This window comes from Aotus nancymaae, unplaced genomic scaffold (genome assembly GCF_030222135.1).
Source record: "Aotus nancymaae isolate 86718 unplaced genomic scaffold, 86718_ANA_hifiasm-v0.15.2.pri h1tg000016l, whole genome shotgun sequence".
In the NCBI taxonomy this organism is placed as follows: domain Eukaryota; kingdom Metazoa; phylum Chordata; class Mammalia; order Primates; family Aotidae; genus Aotus; species Aotus nancymaae.
Window position 1 is genome coordinate 71,540,568 of NW_026988428.1, and position 19,468 is coordinate 71,560,035.

Below are 19,468 nucleotides of genomic sequence, written 5' to 3' on the forward strand. Positions count from 1 at the left end.
AATTTTCTGTCTCGTTGATCTGTTTAATATTGACAGTGGAGTGTTAAAGTCTCCCACTATTATTGTGTGGTAGTCTAAGTCTCTTTGTAGGTCATTAAGAACTTGCTTTATGTATCTTGGTGCTCCTGTATTGGGAGCATATATATTTAGGATAGTTAGCTCTTCTTGTTGCATTGATCCTTGTACTATTATGTAATGCCCTTCTTTGTCTCTTCTGATCTTTGTTGGTTTAAAGCCTATTTTATCAGAGTAGGACTGCAACTCCTGCTTTTTTTTGCTCTCCATTCACTTGGTAGATCTTCCTCCATCCCTTTGAGGCTATGTGTATCCATGCATGTGAGGTGGGTTTCCTCGATACAGCACACCAGCACGTTTTGACTTTTTATCCGATTTGCCAGTCTGTGTCTTTTGATTGGGGCATTTGGCCCATTTACATTTAAGGTTAATATTGTTATGTGCTAATTTGATCCTGCCATTTTGATGCTAAGCTGGTTGTTCTGCCCATTAGTTGACACAGTTTCTTCATTCTGTCAATGCTCTTTACCATTTGGTACGTTTTTGGAGTGACTGGTACTGGTTGTTCCTTTCTATGTTTAGTGCTTCTTTCAGGAGCTCTTGTAAAGCAGGCCTGATAGTGATGAAATCCCTGAGCAATTGCTTGTTCATAAATAATTTTATTTCTCCTTCGCTTATTAAGCTTAGTTTGGCAATATGAAATTCTAGGTTCAAAGTTCTTTTCTTAAAAGATTTCTTCTACTTGGTCATTTCAGCTGCTGAAACTTGTGTATGCTTCACGCAGTTCTCATATTCTGTTTTTCAGTTCCATCAATTCATTTATATTCCTCTCTAAGCTGTTTATTCTCATTAGCATTTCTTCAAACCTTTTTACAAGGTTCTTAGTTTCTTTGTATTGGGATAGAACATGATCTTTTAGCTCAGAGAAGTTTGTTATTACCCACCTTCTGAGGCCTGTTTCTATCAATTCTCCATCCAGCCTTGTTCCCTAGCTGGTGAGGAGTTGTGGTCCCTTGGAGGAGGCAAGGCATTCTGGTTTTGGGTATTTTCATCCTTTTTGCGCTAGTTTCTTCCCATCTTTGTGGATTTATCTACCTGTGGTCTTTGTGGTTGGCGAGTTTCAGATGGGGTCTCTGAGTGGACATCCTTTTTGCTGCTGATGAAGTTATTTCTTAGTTTTTTCCTTCTAACAGTCAGGCTCCCCTGCTGTAGGATGGCTAGAGGTCCACTCCAGACCCTGCTTGCCTGGGGATCACCTGCAGCAGCTGCAGAACAGTAAGGGTTGCTGCCAGTTTCTTCTTCCGTTATCTTTGTCCCAGAAGGATACCTGCTGTCAGCCTGAGCTCTCCTTTATGAGGTGTCTCTTTGGTTATATGGGGGTCAGGGAGCTGCTTGAGGAGATAGTCTGTCCCTTATAGGAGCTCAAGTGCTGAGCTGTGAGCTCCGTTCTATTCAGAGCTGCTGGGCAAGTATGTTTAAGTCTGCTGCAGAGGAACTCATAATCGCCTTTTTTTCCCAGGTGCTCTGTTCCAGGAAGGTGGGGCTTTATTTATAAGTTCCTGATGTGTTGTTGCCTTTTTTCAGAGATGCCCTGCCCAGCGAGAAGGTAGCCTAGTCACAGTCTGCCAGCAGAGGTGTTGCTGAGCTGCCGTGGGCTCTGCCCAGCTGCTTTGTGAACATCCTTGCAGTTTTGTTTATAGGGGTATAGTTACAACTGCCTCAATAATGGCAGTCTGCCTCAGTAATGGCAGATTGCCTCTGTAATGGCAGACTGCCTTGGTAATGGCGGACGCCCTTCCCCCCGCAGAGCTGGACCATCCTGGGTCCAGCTGTGCTTGCTATGAAACTCTCAATCTAGAGCGTTTCAGGTTGCTGGTCTTTGTGGGGGTGGGACCAGCCGAGCCAGATCACCTGGCTCCCTGTTTCAGCCCCCTTTTTTCAGTTGAAGGGGCAACTCTGTCTCCCAGGCAGTCCAGTCGCCAGTTGAAACGGCGCCCGGATTTGTGTGAGTTTTTGGGCGGAGACCCACTGCACCGACTGAAACAGCTGCGCTGGAGACTCATGGAGCTTTTCTGCCCGGGAATCTCCTGGTCTGTGGGCAGTAAAAATTCGTTTGGAAATGCGGTGATCACTCACCCCGTGTTTGCGCTGGGAACTGCAATCCAGAGCTGTTCCTATTTGGCCACCTTGGATCGTCCTCGGGTTATTTTTAAACTCCATAATCAATCCAGTGATGTACATTCTGTCTAACGATCAGTTTCAGCAAGCATTTCAGAAAGTTGTCTTTTTGCAGAAAGCCTCCCAGTCTTATTTTGGTGGCTACTTGGTCATCCTTACCTGCTGTCTCCTGACCCACCAAAAGTTGGACAAATAAAATTAGATTGACTACTTTGTACCCTTCCTTATTACCCAATAAATTCACACCACCTTAATGTTCTCAAGGTAAAATCCCTGATCTCCCCCAATGAAGTATATTTATAGGTTTTGAGTCCAGCAAGCTTTGAAAAGAATGCCATTCCAAATTTTTTATTTTTGAGCTCTCTCAAAATCACTGGTACTTTATTTTTCTTAACCCTAATACACTGCCAAATTTGAATGGATTTTTAAAATGCACTTTTTGTTTAGAATAGTTTTGGATTTGCAGAAAGGTGAGGATGATACAGAGAAGGTGATGCAGAGAGTTCCTGTGTATCCAGAGGCCAGATTCCCATACTGTTAACATCTTACATCAGTATGACACATTGTCATAATTAATCAACATGAACACATTATTCTTAATAAGAGTCCCTGCTTAATTCACATTTCCTTAGTTTTTGTCTACTGTCATTTTTTTACATTTGGATGGCATGTCTCCTTGGGTTCTTCTTGACTGTGACAGTTTCTTAGATTTTCCTTGTTTTTGGAGGCTTGGCAGTTTTGGAGAGTACTAGTCAGGTGTTTGGTGGAATGTTTTTTAATATAGGATTTATCTATTGTCTTGTTCATGGTTTGACTGGGATTGTGTGTTGTGGGGAAGAGAACTACAGAGGTGAAATATTATTGATCACATTAAGTGCACATACCGTCAAAATGACTTATCATTATCAACAATGACCCAATTATTTTTTATATCCCATTCTCATTAGGAATCTTAAGATACTGACTCATCAAATATGAAGCCTGAAATATCATGATCCAAAAATAAGCAATATAAAGAATAATAAAAATGGTAATAACTGCTCAAATCACATTACACTGGCTATTTTTATTTAATCAATTTATATGTAATGGTTTGAAGATAAAAGATTTATAAATAACTTTCAATTTATCCTTTCCCTACCAATATATTCTGCTTCTGGAAAATATTTTAGTTCTACTGTTCTATTTTTACTGCTACTACTATTAAGAGAAGCCTCTGACCAGAAGAGAGAGAGTAGGAGGTTGTTGCTACCAGCTAACTCAGGGTTCAGCAGTAAACTATGAGCTACATCGTTTCTACATATAAGTATGCCCAAACTGTATCTGAGTTCCTTTAGTAGGACAATGTCCTATACTGTCTGGAGGAACTGCTTCAAAGACTCTGCTTAAAGATAACACACAGAGTTATGAACATTTTATCCCATGCCAAAATGCTTTGTACTGCAAGCTTCAGGAGAATACACTGTAAATTCCCCTAAGATATTCAAAACAACCTTCCCCTAAAGCAAAACCTTGACTCGATTCTTCTCAGTCTTGGTTATGGCCAAGGGACTATGGTCCCAGAAATTAGTTCAAGTAATATTAGGTAAGTGAAATTTTTCTGTTTTCTCCACTACCACCCATGTCATTCATTCCTAATACCTCACAAAGCAGGCAAATGAATAAAAACTAAATAATAATATTCAATCTGAAGTCTTGTTCAAGTAATACACTTTATCTCCATGACATTTTGCCTGTCGATATCTACGTATTTGTCTCTATACAGCATATTGGCTGAGTTTCAGAAATAAATAATGATATGAAATGAAAAAAAGACGTCAGGCATGGCAGCTCATGCCTGTAATCCTAGCACTTTGGGAGGCCAAGGCAAGCAGATCTCTTGAGTCCAAGAGTTCGAGACCAGCCTGGCCAAAATGGCAAAACCCTATCTCTACAAAAAATTAGCTGGGCATGGTGGCATGTGCCTATAGTCCCAGCTACTCAGGAGGCTGAGGGCTGCTTGCGCTCCCGACACAGAGGCTGCAGTGACCCATAACTGCACCACTGCACTCCAGCCTGGGCAACACAGTGAGACCCTGTCTCAAAAGCAAACAAACAAACCAATATATATTATCTGTATGTATTTAAACTAAGTTTCAGCTGTAAGCACCACTCTTCTCTTCATAGTCCTACACACAATTTCAAAAGTTTAAACAGTAAAAACATGACTAGAACAATAAATGCTGTTCTGACCTTTGCTCTCTGGATGGAAGTGTGCAAAAAGTTGTTACCCCTGCCTAAAAATACATAAAACTGCATGTCTTACAAAGAAAAAAAAATGATTACTTATTTTAAAGTTATTTTCATATAATTTTTTAAAAAATACATAGATGCTTTGAGAACTTTAAACTGTCTCTAAACCTACTGCGTGCATTTTATTTTTCATAGATATAAAATGTAAAGCTATCTCTATTTTATCAGCAAACAATGGTGCTGGAAATACATCACAAATGTTGATTCTGACCACATTAATACAGTAATGTCGACAAAAAAAGTACACAGAACGTGAAAGACCTAAGCACTGAAAATAAAAGGCATAAAGGTAATTGTCTAAAAAGAAGTACTAGGCCAAGTGTGGTGGCTCACACCTGTAATCCCTGCACTATGGTAGGCAGAGGCGGGTGGATCACCTGAGGTCAGGAGTTCGAGACCAGCCTGACCAACATGGTGAAACCCCCTTTATACTAAAAATACAAAAGTTAGCTGGGCATGGTGGCAAGCACCTATAATCCCAGCTACTTGGGAGGCTGAGGCAAGAGAATCACTTGAACCCAGGAGGCTGAGGTAGCACTGAGCCAAAATCACGCCACTGCACTCCAGCCTGGGTGACAGAGCGAGACTCAGTCTCCAAAAAAAAAAAAGAAAAAAGAAAAAAAATTAAAAATTAAATAAAATGTAAAAAGCACTAATAATATAAACCAATTTTGAAAATAGTTGTATTAACTATTTGATAAGTTTTAAGACAAATCAAAGTTTGTAACATGATGAATTACTGGGGCAGTGCAGTGTACTAAGAGAGCACAATTACTGGTCCTCTGCTGCCTCCTGTGAAGGATGAAGAGGAAGGACAAAGAAAATAGATACAATATTTGCATGATGCTTCACAGTATCAAAAAGCATTATCATGCAATCCTCCCAACAAGGAAGTTGAGGTAATGAGAAAAGTTGCATTCTGGGATGTGAGGGCGATCTGGCTGCAACATCTGTCACCCCACTGATTGCCAGGGTTGATTCTGCTGATCTGGCTGGCTAGGCGGGTGTCCCCTTCCTCTCTCACCGCTCCATGTGCGTCCCTCCCAAAGCTGCGCGCTCGGTCGAAGAGGACGACCATCCTCGATAGAGGAGGACCGGTCTTCGGTCAAGGGTATACGAGTAGCTGCGCTCCCCTGCTAGAACCTCCAAACAAGCTCTCAAGGTCCAAAAGCTGCATTCTGGAGTAAGACCAAGCCTGTGTCAAAATCTGAAGCTATCATATTCTGGCTAAATAAACTTGTGCAAATTAACCATGCTTAACATATAACAGGTTTGGGTTTGTTTGCTTTCGGTTTGTTTTTGTTGCAAGAGGAGGAATAAGGAAGCATAGGAGAGAGGACACTCAAGGGAAAGAAGGTGTTTTATTTGTGGATACTGAAATAATAAAATAGGTCAGAATGAACTTTTTTTTTTTTTTTGGATACAGAATCTTGCTCTGTTGCCCAGGCTGGAGTGCAATGGCGTGATCTTGGCTGATAGCAACCTTGGCTCACTGCAACCTCTGCCTCCCAGGTTCAAGTGATTCTCCTGCCTCAGCTTCCCGAGTAGCTGGGATTACAGGTGCCTGCCACCATCCCCAGCTAATTGTTGTATTTTTAGTAGAGACAGGGTTTCACAATGCTGGCCAGGCTGGTCTTGAACTCCCAACCTCAGGTAATCTGCCCGCCTTGGCCTCCCAAAGTGCTGGGATTACAGGCATAAGCCACAGTGCCCGGCCAAACTTTTTAACTTTCCTTTTAAGGAACAGAATATAGTTCAGAGCACCTTTCATAAAGTAAGAGTAAGTTCATTTTGTGAAAGTTCTGTTTCAGCTTATCATTCTAAAGATCAGTTGTATATGCAGATACGGGTATATGTGTATACTGGGTCACAATGTAAAATATATTTCTTATGTGTTATGGTCCAAAAAAAATCCCACTTATTGTGATAGAGTAAGGATTTAAAAGATACTGCCAAGAGTTGTTAAGAATTAAACAAGATTACAAATACAAAGTGGCTAGCACAGTCCCAGAATTCTAATTTAACAAACTATGATTATTTCCAGATAATGAGGTGTTAATTATAACAAATTGTTGGTCACATTATCAAAAAGTGATAATGGTTTGGCTCTGTGTCACCACCCAAATCTCACCTTGAACTGTAATGCCCATGTGTCAAGGGAGGGAGCGGGTAGGAAGTGACTGAATCATGGGAGTGCTGTTCTCGTGATAGTGAGTTCTCTCGAGATCTGAGGGTTTAAAAGTATTCAGCAGCTCCTCCCCTCTGTCTGCCCCCCTCTCTCTCTCTGCCTCTCTCACTCTCTCCTGGTGCCATGTAAGATGTGCCTTGCTTCCACTTACCTTCTGTCATGATTAAGTTTCAGAGGCCTCCCCAGCCACTCAGATAGACCTCTTTTCTTAATACCTTACTCAGTCTCAGGTAGTATCTTTACAGCAGTGTGAAAATGGACTAATACAACAAAAACTTTTCTAAAATTTTTTACCTAGTTAAAAATAAGAAATGCATTACTTCCAAACAGTCTTTGAATTCTAACCAGTATATCTTTTCTTCCAGTAATGTTAATCATCTAAGGCTTTTTTAGTAGCTTGTTCTCATGATCTGAAAGGCAAAGTTTAATGATGACTAAAGACTCATGCAATTTTTCGACATTTTGGTTTTAAATGAAGTAATCCTTATAGAATGAGAGCGAAGAAAACAAGAGCTGAAAAATAAATGTTTTTAAAGTAAAATATATGCTCCTAACACTGATCACCTAATAAAAGTGATAATCCATCATGTCACAACATTTTGGGTATAATCAGCCTACAGCAGACAAAGATGCTGTTGGCACAGTAGTGAATCAAGTCTCTGAGCTTCAAGATGCCCTCAGAAACTTGCATTGTATGAAACTAAATAATGAAATCACTCCCCTCCTCACAAACTCCACAACTACAATAACCAATGACATTTTAAAAATTCATATTTAATTAATAATATCCTACACTTAAAGAAAAGTTGAATAGGAAACAGAACCCAAAAGGCTCACACATTATTAATCATAGTGAAAATTACAAATAACTTCTTATCCACTAAGTTATCTGGTCATATTTCTTACCAACATAGTATTGTGCCTAATAAAAAGTAAATGTATGAGAAGCACGATGAGAGAAAAATATACAATGATCAAGTGCATGAGAAGTGAAAAATGTTTTGAAACTATTAAGTCTATTACTTGAAAATATTACTATTGCAAAATCAAAACTAACAAACACCCAACCCACTTTTATGGCTGCCAAAAAAAATGTGTGATAAGTATCTGACATTCATAAAAGTATCTGTCTTTGACTAAAAACTCATTTTACTGAAGAAAAAAAAAAAAAAAAAAGGCAGATAGGAGGCAGTACTAACTTACAGCTCCTACTCAGACAGTACAGCATCTGGAGACTCACATTGTGAACTTTTGCTCCAAGAACCACTGCAGGAACGTATCAGGAAAACTGAAAGAATCCTTTGAAAGAATCAGCTTGCCTCTGTAAAATCTGTGAGACAGCCAAAAAACTGTCCGTGTCCAAAGTGTGAGGAAGGGAATGCTGGCCTCCTAACACACATCCTCACTGGGAAATCTGAAAATCCAGATCACAGGAGAATAATTTAACCTTACCTAGAGCTGAAACGAATTTAGAGAGCCAAGTGAAATATAAAAGTGACGCAGCAGCAGCAGCGAGAAGAGACCTGTAGGCATTCCTGGACCCCAGGGAAGCCACTTCTGACTTGACCTCACTGGAGCCCTTAGGGAAGGCAGCCAGTGGAATTGGGGAAGGGCCACAGGGAGGAGACTTTCAACTGAATTCTGCAGTAATTTTGACTGAGCATAAATTTTTCCAGGTAAAATCTGGGGGTGGGGAGTGGGAAGGAAACTGCAGATAGGTGCACAGAAGCCCCAACAGACTGGGAGGGGCAAGGCCTGAAAGCCCTGCTTGCTTTCTCAATGAGGAGGCTTATAGCTTGGGGCAGTATCTCAACCATGCACACAGGAGGCAGGGATACAAATTCCATTCTGTTAGGTACTAGGGGAGCATGGCAGGACTGAGACTGAACTTGCTGGCTACATGGGAGCTAGGTGAAGCCTGTCACTGCCAGCTTTCCCTCACTTCCCTGACAACCTGTACAAAGCAGCATAGGCAGCCATAATCTCCCTCGGAACATAATTCCATTGGCCTGAGAACCGGCTGGAGCAAGCCCCGCACAAGAAGAGTCTGGGTTAAGAACACCCAACCTTGTGCTCACCTGATGGTCTTTCTCTACCTGCCCTGGTAAACAAAGACAGAAGACATAAAACTTGTGGAAGTTCTGTGGCCCTGCCCATCACCCAAGAAATCAAATACTCATTGTAAGGTGTTTTAGGCTGACTGATGGCACCACGGATGCCATGTTAACCTCTGTGACCTGCACGGACACTCCAGATGAGTTTCTAGAAAATCTGAAGTAACTGGAAGACCATGAAAAGAGGAAGAAATGAGCAACTCCTGCAGCACCTACTTAACTTTGAGACATTCTCTATTGTTCCTTATGCCCCCCACAATTGATAACACCATTGGACTTTGTAACTGAACTTGGTCTACCTCGTTACTCCATACCCTATGATCCCCTCCCAGCTTGCAAAAAACTGCCCTAAACTGTAACTTCTATAACTTTCCACTGCCCACCCCAAATCTGTAAAACCAACTCCTATCCCACCACCCTTTGCTGATGCCTTCCTTTTTCGGCCTCAGCCTGCCGGCACCCAGGTGAATAAACAGCCATGTTGCTCACAGAAAGCCTGTTTGCGCAGTGGTGTCTCTTCATTCAAAGCACGCATTTAACATTCATTCAGGCAACCTCAGGGCAAACTTGTATCCCCCATACTACTGCAGTTTATGCTATCTTGAAACTGCCACCTCCTGGCTAGAAGCCAACCAACCCAAGCCATTAAGCAGCTCGTAACAGACAAGCCTGCTCCAAGGAAGGAAAAAACAGCTAATTCCACGCCTGCAACATCCTGGCTACCCAGAGATCCTGAGTTTGTCCATGTGACAATTTCACTGCTAGCATAACCAGTATTCGAGAAAACCAGAGCACCAAACAAAACTACAACCAAAAACTCTGAGTCCACTTCACTCCCCTGCCACCTCTACCAGAGCAGGTGCTGGTATCCACGGCTGAGAGACCTAGACACAGATCACATCACAGTGTTATAGGAGTTATTAAGAAAGTATTTTAGGCAGATAGAAAGGAAAAAGGGGTCTTTTTTTTGTTTCTTTTAAAGCAGCTCCAGAAACATTTCTTGTCTAGTAGGAAAGCCCAAGCTCCAAGCTTTGATATGCAAATGCAGGCCATCAGAAACTGGGTTCACCCAAACATGGTGATTCCCACCATCTTCTTGCCCTTGCCCCTACGTGTGCCTAGCAACGTGGCTGTCCCCACAAATGTAGAACGTCAAGGTGCCCTGTATTTGCATATTAAAAGGCGAGAGTGGGAGGGCCAGTCTTTCCTGCGGGCTGTGTGAATGTCTTACCTGGTCAAACCAATCCCCTGAGCTGTATGCAAATCAGATACCACCTCCTCCAGCTGCCTCATATAACTGGCTGTTTTCTGCTGCACTCCAGATTTTCTTTGAATCACCCCTACCCTCCGTCTCTGTACTAGAGAGCTGTTTTCTTCTTCCTTCCTTCTTTCTTGCCTATTAAACTTTTCGCTCCTTAAAACCACTCCACGTGTGTCCCTGTCATTAATCCTATCAGCGCAAGACCAAGGACCCTGGGGCTGTATTAACAGGACTGCTTCCAGACACTTACCAGTACCAGCCCAGAGCCGGGTAGCTCTGCTAGGTGGCTAGACCCAGAAAAGAAATAACAATTACTGCAGTCCAGCTCTCAGGAAGCCTCCTCCCTAGAGGGGGCGCTCACACTAAGGGATCACCTTGTGGGACAAAAGAAACTGAACAGTAGTCCCTGAGTCTCAAATCTTTCCTCTCACATTGTCTACCCAAATGAGAAGAAATCAAGAAAGCAATTCTGGCAATACAACAAAACAAGGTTCTATAAAACCCCCAGAAGATCAATCATACTATATCACCAGCAATGAATCTAAACCAAGAAGTCATCTCTGAATTGCCAGAAAAAGAATTCAGAAGATCAATTATTAAGCTTTTCAAGGAGACACCAGAGAAGAGTGAAAATTAACTTAAAGAAATTTTTAAAATAATATTGGATATAGAATTTCAGAGCTCAAAGATACAGATTTCAAATTAACCCAGTCTGACAAAGATAAAAAAGAATAAAAAATTTAAAAAGTGAACAAAGCCTCCAAGAAGTTTGGGATTATGTTAACCAAACTAAGAACAATTGGCGTTCCTGAGGAAGAAGAGAAATCTGAAAGTTTGCTAAACTCATTTGAGGGAATAATTAAGGAAAATTTCCCTGACCTTGCTAGAGATCTAGATAACCAAATAAAAGAAGCTCAAAGAACACCAAACATTAATCACAAAAAGATCATTACCTAGGCACATAGTCATCATGTTATCTAAAGTCAAGATGAAGAAAAAAATCTTAACAGCTGTGACGCAAAAACATAGGAAACCTACAAAGGAAAACCTATCAGATTTACAGCAAGTTTCTCAGCAGAAACCCCACAATCTAAAAGGAACTGTGGTCCTATCTTTAGCCTCCTTAAAGTAAGTATCAGCTAAAAATTTTGTATCTAGCAAAACTAAGCTTCACAAATGAAGGAAAGATACAGTCTTTTTCAGAAAAACAAATGCTGAGAGAATTTACCACTACCAAACAGGCACTACAAGAAAACTGCTAAAAAGAGTTCTAAGTCTTGAAACAAAACCTTGAAATATACCAAAAGAGAACCTCTTTAAAGCATAAATCTCACAGGATCTATAAAACAGTAACACAATGAAAAAAAAAAAACCACCAAGGTATTCAGGTAACAACTAGCACGATAAATGGGATGGTATCTCACATCTCAATACTAACATTAAATGTAAATGGCCTTAGGGCTCCACTTAAAAGATACAAAATGACAGAATGAATAAGAATTTACCAACCAAGTATCGCTATCTTCAAGAGACTCTCTAACACATAAGGACTCAATAAACAAAGTAAATGGGTGGAAAAAGATATTCCATGCAAATGGCCACCAAAAGTAAGCAGGAGTAGCTACTCTTGTATTGGACAAAAACAGACTTTAACGCAGCAACAGTCAAAAAATAAAATGAAAAGGAACATTATATAATGATAAAAGGACTAGTCCAATAGGAAAATATCACAATCCTAAATATATATGCACCTAATACTGGAGCTCCCAAATTTATAAAACAATTACTACTAAACCTAAGAAATGAAACAGACAGCAGTGCGATAATAGTGGGGGACTTCAGTATTCCACTGACAGCACTAGACAGGTCATCAACACAGAAAGTCAACAAACAAGAGGACTTAACAAATACTTACAGAACATTCTACCCAACAACTGCAGAATATACATCCTATTCATCAGCACATGGAACATTGTCCAAGATAGACTATATGATAAGCCACAAAACAAGTCTTAATAAATTTTAAAAAATCAAAATTATATCAAGTATTCTCTCAGACCATAGTGGAATAAAACTGGAAATCGACTACAAAAGGAACACTCAAAACCATGCAATACTTGGAAATTAAATAATCTGCTCCTGAATCACTGGGTCAACAATGAAACCAAGATGGAAATTTAAATATTCTTTGAAATGAATGATAATAATGACACAAGGTCCAGCTATTTAATCCTTGTTTTTGACACAACCTATCAAAACCTCCGGGAAATAACAAAAGTGGTGCTAAGAAAAAAGTTCATAGCGTTACATGCCTACATCAAAAAGTCTGAAAGAATACAACAGACAATCTAAGGTCAAGTAAATGATAAAGAAAAACCTATCAGATTAACAGCCTATTTCTCAGCAGAAACCCAACAAGCTATTAATAGAAAGGATTGGGGTCCTATTTTTAGTCTCCTTAAACAAGTAAGACAATCTAAGGTTACACCTGGAGGAACTAGAGAAACAAGAAAAAAACAAACCCAAACCTAGCAGAAGAAATAGCAAAGATCAGAGCAGAGCTAAATGAAATTGAAACACACACACACACAAATACAAAAGATAAATGAAAGAAAAAGCTGCTTCTTTGAAAGATAAACAAAATTGATGGACTATTAGTGAGATCAGCCAAAAAAAAAAAAGAACAGAGAAGATCCAAGTAAGCTCAATTAGAAATGAAATGGGAGATATTTTAACCGATACCATACAAATACAAAACATTATTCAAGGCTACTATGAACACCTTTACATGTACAAACTGGAAAACTTAGAGATAGATAAATTCCTAAAAATATACAACCCTCCTAGATTAAACCAGGAAGAAATGGAAACTGAACAGACCAATAATAAGCTGTGAGACAGAAATGGTAATTTTAAAAACTGCCAACAAAAAAAAGGTCCAGATCCAGATGGATTCACAGCTGAATTCTATCAGGCATTCAAAGAAGAATTGGTAACAATCCTATTGAGGGACTGTGCTAGAGGGACTTCCCAGGGTTGGCTGGGGGCATTGTTTTAAGTGCAGGAATTTTCTGATTTTCCCACCTCTGGCCCACTAGGGCCCTTTGTTTCTACTTTCCCACCTCTGGCAGGCCAGTTAGGACCTTTGTTTCTATTTTCCTGCCTCTGGCTCTTGGAGGTGGGGGTGCTGTGATTCAGGGTTGTAAAATGGTAAAGGATCCAAAGATCAATTAATCCAGAAGAAATCTGAAAGAACCCCTCTCACTGGATGACAACATGAATGGGGAGGAAATAACTCAGGGGTAAAAACTCTAACCGCCCCAGCTGGGCTGGAATCCTCTCTGGATTCCCTTCCACGGGGTGGAAGCTGTCATTTCACTCTGCCTAATAAACTGCACTATCACACACTCTTTGGGTCTACAAATTCTATTTCAGCTGTAACACTCACCACCCCGAGGAGACCCCCTTGCCCCATTCTTGGGTTTAGGAAGGCCAAGAACCTATGTTCTGGCTGCAGCTATTCCACTTCCATGGTGGTCTAATGGTTAGGATTCCTGGTTTTTGCCCGGGGGCCCGGGTTCAACTCCTAATTTGGGAACCAGGGAATCCGGCTGTAGTTACTCCGGTTACACCACTAAAACTACTCCAGAAGATAGAGAAAGAGAAAATCCTCCCTAGATCAGACTATGAAGTCAGTACCACCGTAATACCAAAACTAGGAAAGGACATAACAACAACAATATACTACAGACCAGTATTTCTGATGAATATAGATGCAAAGATCCTCCACAAAACACTAGCTAACCGAATCCAACAGTGTATCAAAAAGACAATTCGCCATGATCAAGTGGGTTTCATACCAGAAACACAGAGATGATTTAACATACGCAAGTCAATGAATGTGATACACCAGATAAACAAAATTAAAAAAAAAATCAGATGATTATCTCAATAGACTCCAAAAAAGCAGTTTACAAAATCCAGCATCCCTTTATGATTAAAACCCTCAGCAAAACTGGCACATAGTCATCATGTTATCTAAATTCAAGATAATAAAAGCCATCTATCACAAAGCCACTGCCAACATGCTGAACGGGGAAAAGTTGAAAGCATTTCCCCTGAGAACTGGAACAAGACAAGGATGCCCACTTTCACCAGTTCTATTCAACACAGTACTGGAAGTCCTGTCCAGAGCAACAAAAAAGAGGAAAAAAAATCAAGGACATCCAAATCAGTAAATAGGAAGTCAAACTATCATTGTTCGCTGATGATAAGATCATATACCCAGAAAGCCCTAAAGACTCATCCAAAAGCTCCTAGATCTAATAAATGAATTCAGTAAAGTTTCAGGATACAAAATCAATGTACACAAATCAGCAGCACTACTATACACCAATAGTGACCAAGCTGAGAATCAAATCAAGAATTTAACCCCTTTTACAGTAACTGTAAAAAAACAGTAAAATACTGAGGAAATGTAGCTCAACAAGGACATGAAAGACCTCTACAAGGAAAACTACAGATCACTGCTGAAAGAAATCACATATGACACAAACAAATGGAAACGTATCCCATGCTCAGGGATGGGTAGAATCAATATTGTGAAAATGACCACACTGCCAAAAACAATCTACACACTCAATGCAACTGCCATCAAAATACCATCATCATTCTTCACAGAACTAGAAAAAAAATCCTAAAATTCATATGGAACCAAAAAAGAGCCTGCATAGCCAAAGCAACAAGACTTAGCAATAAGAACAAATCTGGAGGCATCACATTATCCAACATCAAACTATACTACAAGGCTATAGTCACCAAAACCAATCATGGTACTGGTATAAAAATAGGGACATAAACCAATGGAAGAGAATAGAGAACCCAGAAAAGCAGCCAAATACTTACAGCCAACTGATCTTTGACAAAGCAAACAGAAACATAAAGCAGGCAAAGTACACCCTATTCAACAAACAGCGCTGCGATAATTGGCAAGCCATATATAAAAAATGAAACTGGATCTTCATCTCTCACCGTATAAAAAAACCAACTCAAGACGGATCAAAGACTTAAATCTAAGATCTGAAACCATAAAAATTCTAGAACATAACACTGGAAAAACTCTCACAGACATCAGCTTAGGCAAAAACTTCATAACCAAGAACCCAAAAGCAAATGCAATAAAAATATAAATAGATGAGAGTTAATCGAAAAAGTTTCTGCACACTAAAAGAAATAATCAGAAGAGTAAACAGATAACCTACAGAGTGGGAGAAAATATTCTCAAACTGTGCATCCAACAAAGGACTAATGTCCAGAATCTACAAGGAACTCAAATCATCTAGAAAAAAAACAAATAATCCCATCAAAAAGTGGACTAAGGACATGAATAGGTAATTCTCAAAAGAAGATATACAAATGGCCAACAAACATATAAAAAAAGCTCAACGTCACTAATTATCAGAGAAATGCAAATCAAAACCACAATGTGATACCACATTACTCCTGCAAGAATGGCCATAATTTTAAAACCAAAAAATAATAGATATTGGCATGGATATGGTAAAAAAAAAAAAAAAAAAAGGACATTTTTACACTGCTGGTGGGAATGTAAGCTAGTACAACCACTATGGAAAACAATATGAAGATTCCTTAAAGTACTAAAAGTAGACCTACCATTTGATCCAGCAATCCCACTACTGGTACAGAGGAAAAGAAGGCGTTATATGAAAAAGACACTTGCACAGACATGTTTATAATAGCACAATTCGGGCTGGGTGCAGTGGCTCACATTTGTAATCCCAGCACTCTGGGAGGCTGTGGAGGGTGGATTATGAGGTCAGGAGTTCGAGACCAGCCAGGCCAACATGATGAAACCCCATCTCTACTAAAAATACAAAAATTAGCTGGGCCTGAATGGCAGACACCTGTAATCCCAGCTACTCGGGAGGCTGAGGCAGGAAAATTGCTTGAACCTGGGAGATGGAGGTAGCAGTGAGCCAAGATAATGCCACTGTACTCCAGCCTGGGTGACAGAGCTAGACTCTGCCTCAGAAAAAAAAAAAAAAAAAAAAACCACCACAATTTGCAATTGTAAAAAATATGGAACCAGCCCAAATGCCTATCAATCAACAAGTAGATAAAGAAATGTGGTATATACACACCACAAAATTCTACTCAGCCATAAAAAGGAATGAAATAATGGCATTTGCAACAACCTGGATGGAGGTGGAGACTACCATTATTCTAAGTGAAGTAACTCAGGAATGGAAAACCAAACATCATATGTTCTCATTTATAAGTGGAAGCTAAGCTATCAGGACAAAAGGCATAAGAAAGATACAATGAACTTTGGGGAGTCAAAGGGAAGGGTGAGAGGAGATCAGGGATAAAAGACTACAGATTGGGTCAGTGTCCACTGTTCAGGTGATAGGTACACCAAAATCTCAGAAATAACCACTAAAGAGCTTATTCATGTAACCAAACACCACCTGTTCTCCAAAAAATATTGAACCAAAAAATAATTTTAAAAAATTTACTCATTTTATTTCAATGGATACTTTCTTACTTTATTTATCAATTCTAACACAAAAGCAAGCATTGTACTTTAGTGGGAGAGAACTAAAAGCATTCTCATTCAGCTCAGGTATAATAGGTATAATGTGAAGATGTCCACTATCATATAGTGTGGTTTCGGATGCACTGGGACACATAAATAGAAAAGAGAAGAAAATGGGGTATATACATTAAAATTGAACACAGGAAAATAATCACTGTTTAGAAATGATATCACTACATATTTGGAAAAGCCAAAGGAATCAACTAAAAAAAAAAAATCCAAACCTTTAAGAGAATTCAGTATAACTAAGTACAAACTGATACACAGAAATCACAAGGCTTCATGTGTACAAAAAAGAAAGCAGTTAGAAGATATAATGAAAAATGTTAACACTTTATAACAAACAAAAAACCTAGGAATAAACTTAATTAATGTATAAAATCTATATGAAAGAAACCTTAAAACATTTCTGAGAAACAAAAAATGAATTCATGGAAAGATATACCCTATTGTTGTCAATTCTCTATAAATTAGTAACTACAAATTTTATGTAATCACAATAAAAAACACAACAGCAAGAATTAAAGGCAGGAGATGATAAAAGCCAACTCTAAATTTCAAATGGAAAGATAGCCAAGAAAAAAAAAAAGCTAGGTTACTTCTGAAAAAGAAAAGTACCTTGGAAGGAATTAGCTATTATTAACATATATCACAAAAACACAAAAATGAAAACAATGTTACTGGATGCATAGATAGATCAATATCAGTAGAAAAGAAACATTCTAAAATAAAACTTTTGTAGTATGTCACAAAATCCAGAAGCCTTAAACATTCACCTTATTTAAAAAGCCTGAAAACACACACACACACACGTCAAAAGGAAGGCTTAGGTGGGAAGACGGCATGGGTCCAGGAGTTTGAGACCAGCCTGGACAACATTTAGAAAAAAAAAAAAAAAAAAGAGCCGGGCATGGTGGCTCACACCTATAATCCCAGCACTTTGGAAGGCCGAGGCAGGTAGATCACTTGAGGCCAGGATTCAAGACCAGCCTGGCCAACAGTGTGGTGGAACCCCATCTCTACCAAAGATACAAAAAATTAACCAGATGTGGTGGCGGGCACCTGTAGTCCCAGCTACTTGGGAGGCTGAGGCAGAGGAATCACTTGAACCCGGGAGGCAGAGGTTGCACTGAGCCAAGATCGCACCACTGCTCTCCAGTCTGGGCAACAATGCGAGACTCCATCTCAATAAATAAATAAATAAGCCAAACAGGAAGAAATGTTTAGAACTCACATTAGACAAAAGAGCTAATTTTTAAATTGGGAAGGGATTTCTACAAAACAACTTTTAAAAAAGCAGAAAAGAACTTAAAATAAAAATGGATCAAGCATATGAACAAATAACAGAAAACACGAAGGATTTTAAATATAGAAATATGTTCAACCTTACTAATAATGAAAGAACTGCAACTACACTGACATTGTTTCCTCACCTATAAGACTGCTAAAAAGTACAAGTCTTTTAACACACTTTGTAGACAAGTATGTCGGGAATATAACACTTTCATCACTGATAGTAGAAATGAAACTTGGTACAATCTCTTTAAGGCTACTTGGCAAAATTATAAATGCATATCCTTTCACTCAGCAGTTCAACTTCAAGGAATTTATCCTAGAAATATACTTGACTTGTATAAACTAAATATAAATAAAGAAATATACTTGACATATGTATAAACTAAATATGTATGACACTTTTTACTATAGAATCATTTTATGTAAAGGAAGAAATTTTTAGCAAAATAAATGTCCATCGGTAGAAATTTTGCTAAATATAGTACACCCATACAATGCTATTATTAACAACAATGAAGAAACCCTTGGAAAGAGTACCAAAATATATTAACTTTTCTGAAAAAAGGGGAAAGAACAAGCAGTAAGGAACAGTAAGATTTGTAGTGAAATACACAAACACGCACTTTTTATGAATTACATGTTTGTCTAGATGCCACTGCTCTCGGCTTGAAATTGTCATCTTATTAAACACATAAATGAAGTTGTACCATCCCAAGTTCATGTACTAAACCAATTCAGTACAGTTTCAATAAAAGACAGAAGAAGCAAAAGAATGTCAGTTCAAATACTTTGGCAATTTACAAGGCACTTGTGAGAAACAGCATGAATAGCACTATTGGAAGATATTAACAGTGTTTAAATTTTCAAAAACTGATTATGTAGAGCAGTCCTAACAATCTACCTACTGCAACAGCAGTTCCAAATTACTAATCACAAAAACATAAACTGAGGAATGAGCAAGAAACTCTGACAACATTAAATTTGACTTAGTGGTAGGAGTCAGGATGTATGAGGAGTGGGCCACTGAAATCAAAACACCTACACCTTACCTTCTTCTGAAGAACATTAACCTTCCGCTCCTTCACGTCCAACATGTCCTTGAGGTCATGTATCTCTCCGGCTTGTGTCCCCTTCTCCTCAGCCATATCCTGAATTTGTTTTGTCTTTTTATTCAACATGGTTTCCTTCTCTTCCAAACGCAATCGGAGAGCATCCACCTAAGAATAAGAATGTAAGAGTTTTACAAGTGATGAATTAAGAGAAAAGAATGTAATTCCTTTCAAATAGGTAAGTTATAAAGGTTACAAGAAAGTTGCATTTTGTTATGCTATCAAACTGGTATAATCTACATCTATGTTTCTCTGGATTCAGAGTCCAGTGTGCTCACCATTATAGAATGGAACCTCTACAACCACGTTTCTCAAACTTCATGTGCATCAGAATCATCTGGAGGGCTAAATCAAGATTGCCAGGTCCAGCCCCTAGTTTCTAATTCAACAGGGTTGGGG

General features: G+C 39.1%; 1 protein-coding gene across 11 annotated transcripts in view; it reads right to left on the reverse strand.

The window, feature by feature from the left end:
* ERC1 (ELKS/RAB6-interacting/CAST family member 1) overlaps nucleotides 1-19,468 on the reverse strand; it is a 556,187-nt gene that overhangs the window by 399,701 nt on the left and 137,018 nt on the right. For all 11 annotated transcript variants that reach the window (XR_010343042.1, XM_064377601.1, XM_064377596.1 and 8 more), the window contains one exon: nucleotides 19,010-19,177. Coding sequence is in view for 10 of the 11 variants with exons in the window: in XM_064377601.1 (XP_064233671.1) it covers nucleotides 19,010-19,177 (168 nt within the window). In the remaining variant the exon portion in view is untranslated. The remainder of the gene's footprint in view (nucleotides 1-19,009; nucleotides 19,178-19,468) is intronic.